The sequence below is a fragment of the Dermacentor albipictus genome, chromosome 1 (genome assembly GCF_038994185.2).
Source record: "Dermacentor albipictus isolate Rhodes 1998 colony chromosome 1, USDA_Dalb.pri_finalv2, whole genome shotgun sequence".
Taxonomy (NCBI): domain Eukaryota; kingdom Metazoa; phylum Arthropoda; class Arachnida; order Ixodida; family Ixodidae; genus Dermacentor; species Dermacentor albipictus.
The window spans coordinates 90,450,154-90,456,153 of NC_091821.1; the positions used below are offsets into that span (position 1 = coordinate 90,450,154).

General features: G+C 48.0%; 1 protein-coding gene across 6 annotated transcripts in view; it reads left to right on the forward strand.

Moving 5' to 3' along the window:
- poe (E3 ubiquitin-protein ligase-like protein poe) overlaps positions 1 to 5,679 on the forward strand; it is a 549,262-nt gene extending 543,583 nt beyond the window's left edge. For all 6 annotated transcript variants that reach the window (XM_065455076.2, XM_065455078.2, XM_065455079.2 and 3 more), the window contains one exon: positions 5,566 to 5,679. In XM_065455076.2, the coding sequence (XP_065311148.1) occupies positions 5,566 to 5,630 (65 nt within the window). In that variant the 3' untranslated portion in view covers positions 5,631 to 5,679. The remainder of the gene's footprint in view (positions 1 to 5,565) is intronic.
- The last annotated feature ends 321 nt before the right edge of the window (positions 5,680 to 6,000 follow it).

Consider the following 6,000-nt stretch of genomic DNA (forward strand, 5'->3'; position numbering starts at 1 on the left):
ATGACCATGCCACAATGTTGGCTGTGTATGCCTTGCCAGTTGCAAATTCTTGCCTTTGCTGTTGTCTACCTCTTTCGTCCACATGCCAAGTGTGTGCTTGTGTAAAGCTGCAACTAGAACCAGCTAGCAAAGCAACATGTTTAAGCCACTTTCTGCCTACTGCAGTTGTGCTTGCAGCTGCGACATCATCTCTCATTTGCATGCATTTATTTTTTAATGTAAAATTTTATTCTAGTGCCAGCATATTCAATCGGAATGCTAACACAGTAATGTGTGTGGCAACCACCCCTCAGAGCACTGGTAGCTGTGTACAGGTCTTCACTGTTTGCCACGAAGCCACAATCTTTCACTGACATCATTGTTCAGGCTAGTGAGGTAGCCATGACCTAAGGGCTTACATGGAATAAAGTGTGTGAGCCATTGGTTTTCGAATAAAGTATTAGGCTGATAGTTTTTCGCTCATGTTGTAGCGGGTGACGGAGTGACGGAGACGATCCAAGAGCACGTACCACACTGCTTTATTTCAGTGACAGCAAACTATATATATAGGCTGCTTGCATATGATGTAACATAAAAGAACGAATCATGTTTGACACGTGCAGCACAGGACTTCATATCACTTTTCCCTTTCTTTTAAAACTGCAGTCTTTGCACGGGTCTTCGTTGTCGGGTAGACCTCCGTAAGACCAGCGGACTTGGGGGACAGAGAGCCTGTTCGGCTGGGAGGGACGTTGGAGGTGTTGTCAAAGGAATAGGTGTGGCGTGAGTTGGTGCTGGAGTGGCCAGGCTGCACCGGCCTTCTGGCTTTGACATGGGCCAATTCTTGTTGTCCGGGCTGGGTTGAAGCGAGTCGGGAGCCTCCGCTTTTGGGGTCACGGGTGACACAGGCACGCGGCGGAAAATTTGGTCGAAGTGACGCCTGGCTAGGCCATCTGGAGTGTCCACCGTTACCAGCCGTGAACCCTCTGTGCTCTTGACGACGCCTGGATGAAAACGCTTCCCTTGGCCAAAGTTGCGCACCCACACCTGGTCGCCGGACTGGAATCTGGGAGGCTGCGAGTAACTTCGAGGTAGAGAAGGGACGCAAGTATCCAAGCGCGAACGAATTTGGTAGTTCAGCAGCATCTCTGACGGAGACTTGCCGCATGGTAGTGGGGTACGTCGATAGCCTAGCAGCACTCGCGCTAGTTTTGTTTCGAGATCGTTCACCATCGAGTGCTTAAGAAGGCCATCCTTTATTGTGCGGGCTGCGCGCTCTGCCAGACCATTAGATTGTGGGTGGTATGGCGCACTACGTAGATGAGTTATGTTGTTGACAGTCATAAACTGGGAAAACTGCTGACTTGCAAACTGAGGCCCGTTATCTGAGACAACTGTTTGCGGCAAGCCAAAACGAGCAAACAATTCTTGAAGCCGCGCGATTGTGACTTCTGTGGTCGCCAACCTGACGGGAAGTGCCTCGATCCATTTAGTATGCGAGTCAATGACTATCAACAGCATGCGTCCCTCTATTGGTCCGGCATAATCAATGTGAAGCCTTGACCATTTGGTTCCCCTTTCTGGCCAACAGATAGGAACCTGTCGATGAGGCATTGGCTGAGCTTGTACACATGAGATGCACGAACGTGCAAGGCTTTTGATCTCACTATCCAACCCAGGCCACCAGAACAGCGTCCGAGCCAGTCTTTTCATCGCAAATGCACCCTGGTGTGACCGATGTAGCTCAGCAAGCATGGAGACTCGCGCATTGCAGGGTACGACGATGCGATGACCCCAGTAGAGCAGGCCTTCTACGCTTGACAGCTCCAGTCTTCTGCAAAAATAAGGTTGAAGGTGATTGTGACACGGTGACAAGCGCTTAGGCCGTCCATTCAGTACAAAGTGCTGCACAACGCTAAGGTTTTCATCTCCGTTCGTCAGCGCCCGTATGGCATCCACTGGCACGAACGAGCTGTCAAGAATCTCTGAAGACAGCACATATTCTGGTAAGGTGCCCGATCGACAAACATCTGTTATCGGCATGGGCAAGCGGCTGAGTGCATCCGCGTTGGCGTTTTCCTTGCCGGCCTTGTACTCTAGCTATATTGGCTTGGAAACAGAGCCCGTCTCTGAATACGTGCCGACGCCATTGGGGGCACAAGTCGATCTTCTCGTAGAAGTCCCACCAATGGTTGGTGGTCCGTGACCAATACAAACTCGCGGCCCAGCAGGTAGTCTCGAAACTTTGTTACTCCAAATACCCAGTGCGTGCGCTTCCTTCTCAAGCTGAGAATAATTCTTTTCGGCGTGTGTTAACGCGCGTAAACGGAAGGCAATGGGCTTATCCAATTTCCCAATTCGGTGTGAGATTACGGCACCTAAACCCGAAGGTGACACATCGCATTCCAAGCGCACTAGTTGGTTGGGACCGAAATACGTCAGAACACGTGAACTCAAAAGTGTTTGTTTAGCCTTGAGATATGAATTTTCCTGCGCCGTTCCCCAATGCCATTTATGCTCTTTTTCAAGCAGAAGATACAACGGGGCCAGCATCATTAACATGTGTGGCAAGAACCGGTGATAATAAGTCAACAGACCCAAAAACCAGCGCAGTTCACTCACATCCGTTGGCCGTGCCGAGTCGCGTATTGCTGCTAGGTTCTTTTCAAGCGGATGCAAGCCGTCTTTGTCAATGCGATGGCCCAGGTAGACGATTGAGTCTTTGCGAAAATGTCATTTTTCGGCCTTCAGCTTGATACCATTTTCTTGAAGCCTGCGCAAAACGTCTCGAAGCACTGAGCCATTACCGTCTTGACGTTCCACTATCAATACATCGTCCAAATACACCTGCACGGCTGGAAGACCGGCCAGGACCGTTTTCATGCACCGCTGAAAAATAGCGGGAGCCGAGGCAACTCCAAACGGAAGACGGTTATAGCAGAACAACCCCTTGTGAGTGTTTATCACAGCCAACTTCCTCGCCTCCTCATCCAAAGGGAGTTGTTTATATGCATCCTTAAGGTCCAGTGCTGTGAAAATGATCCCCCACGTAGCGACGCGAAAATGTCTTCAATGTTTGGTAAAGGGTACTGCTCAGTTATGCAGGCAGCATTTACTCTGGTTTTGAAATCGCCACAGATGCGAAGGGACCCGTCTTTCCTCAGTACTGGTACGATTGGCGCCGCCCACTCAGAATGTGCTATGGGCGATAATATGCCTTGCTCTACTAAACGGTCCAGCTCAGTTTCCACTTTTTCACGAAGAGCACAAGGGATTGACCGCGCCTTGTGGAACTTCGGTTGGGCGCCTTCTCGAATGTGGAATTTCACAAGTGGCCCCTGAATGTATCCAAGTCCTGGCTCAAAAAGGGCAGAAAACTCGGTCATGAGGCTGTCGGGATCTGCTGACGTCGACTGAACCGTAGCGAGAAACCAGGACGGTAAAAGCGAGAACACTTGGATTAAGTCCCTTCCGCAAAGGCTGGGACCCGAACAGCCTATAACTATCAGTGTGGCAGGTACAGTCTTCCCTGCAAAATGGGCTTCAAGGTGCAGTTCACCGACAATGAGTAGCTTGCCAAAGTAACAGCTGCGCGTGTGTTTGCATTTCGATAAGCGTGGCCAACTCAGACGGTGCTTTAGATACACCTCCTGCGGAATGATAGAAAACGGTGATCCCGTGTCAATAATCATGTTCAAGGGCACGCCACCCCAGCGGATAACTCTGCGGAACGCCTGGAGCAAAGATTTCTTTTCCCGTGATTCCTGCAATTTGAAGACTGATGAAATATCTCCTTCCTCCGTTTCGGATACAGCGCTCTCATAATGAACTGCGTTAGCGACGTCATCACACCTACGAGCAGCCCGGAGCCCCGATTGGGAGCGGCATTTTCTTGCGAAATGACCAGTCTTCCGACAGCGAAAACACTGCTCCTTTTTGTGCGGACGGTCGCTTGCTTCGTGACTGTAGTTTCCACAGCGTGCGCACTCAGTATGGCTTTGCTTATCTTTGGTGAAGGTCTGATATCGGCGCAATTTACTCGCTACAGTGCACACCGCTGCCTCATTAGCAGGTGTAGTCATGGCGCTTACTTCCAGTGCGGCTGTCTCTGCCGCTATGGCAATCGTTCCAGCTTGGGCAAGTGTGAGTTCAGTTTTTTCAAGCAGCTTCTGCTGCACCACCCGATTTCATATGCCACAAACAATGCGGTCCCGTAACATACAATCCAAACTGGTGCCGAAGTGACAATTATCCGCAAGCTTGCGTAGCTCAACAACACAGTCCCGGACAGATTCGTTTGCAGCCTGGTCCCTTGTGAAGAACTTGTAACTTGCGGCAACCTCATTAGTCTTCGGCGCATAGTGGTTATTTAGGATGGTAAGTGCGTCCTTGTAACTCAGGCCATTTACTCTCTGAGGGGCGCAGTGTCCAGCAAGAATGCCTACCATCTTCGTTGACAGTGTCAAAACTAAGAGCGCCCTTTTCTTATCATCTGTCCTAATATCATTTGCTTCAAAAAATGCCTCCAGTCGCGTCAAGTAAATATCCCACTTATCTTGATTTTCGTCGAAACTTGGGGTACCGAGGTTCGTAGCCAGGGCCATGACCACCGATGCTCCGTAGACTCGGTTAATTTCAGTACCCAGCAGGACTCCCAGCGCTACCGAGACGCCACTGTTCGTGGCGGGGGCTCCGCGCGGTGGTCACCCTCATCGCCACTGTTGTAGCGGGTGACAGAGTGACGGAGGTGATCCAAGAGCACGTGCCATACTGCTTTATTTTAGTGACAGAAACTATATATATAGGCTGCTTGCCTATGATGTAGCATAAAAGAATGAATCATGTTTGACACGTGTGGCACAGCACTTCATATCAGCTCATGAACTTAATCAGCTTAAATTTTTCACTTGGACCAAATTGGCTGCTAGTGGCTACCTTACCTATATTAATATTTGTAATGTACAGTGGACTTCCAATAATTCGACCCTGACAGGAACGACAAAAATGAACAAATTATCCAGCAGGTCGAATTGAACACGATGCAGAAAAAAAAACTCCAAAACACACCGATGATTATTTTGGCAGTATTTTCCTGATTATAACATGCCCCCAAATGAAATGCATGCCCACTTACCATGTGTTCGAAGTAGGAAACTAACATAGAAATTTCATTAAAGCTTGTAAACAAAGGAGAAATCTAACGCGCGCCCAATTATTTAGCAAGAAAAATGGGCAAGGGTCTAATATCTCTTGCACTAGGGTGGCCGCCATGTATTGGTGTTCTGCGGTAAAGCAAAGTTTGGACCCAGTGAAATACATGGGCATAGGCTGGGACCTTTGGCCGGGATGGGATTAACTGAAAAATTGAATTAACTGGAGTCGAATGAACAGAAGTTTACTGTATTTGTATTGTTAGATCTTTAGCTTTGATAGAGATAGAGAATTGTGATAGAGAATTGTAGTTTCTTGTTCTTTTAACCATGTTTTGTTTTATCTTGGTTGTAGTTTCTTGCAGTTGAAGTGTTTGTGTTCTGTGTTCGCAGCAAGACGTCATTTGACTTGTGTTTTCCTCTTTTTGTTTTCCAGGTCTTCTGTGTGAAATTCCCAACCCAGATGCCTTCCTGCTAGAATCACTTCAGCTAAGGGTCTGATTCAAGTTTTATTATTGAAGGACTATTTAAATAAAGATGCTTGCTTGAACTTCCTGCTGCCTCATGTTCCAGATTGCTTTGCTTCATATGGTACTTGCTGTCTGATATATCTGCACATTTAGTCATTCTCCACATGTCAGCTTTCAGTGAAGTTTTGCAATGTAATGAAAGGTAAAGAGTTCAGCATGTTGGTAGTTCATCTTCAAAGTAAGAACGAGAAACAGGGCCAATTGAAGAAAGACACACACAGTGCCGACTTCAGCTCCGTGTATGTCTTTCTTCGTTTGTCCCTGTTTCTCGCACTGTTCTTATCTTATGTAATCTTAGTTAATGAACAGGAAGTCCAGGCAGTGTTTTAGACTGGATCACA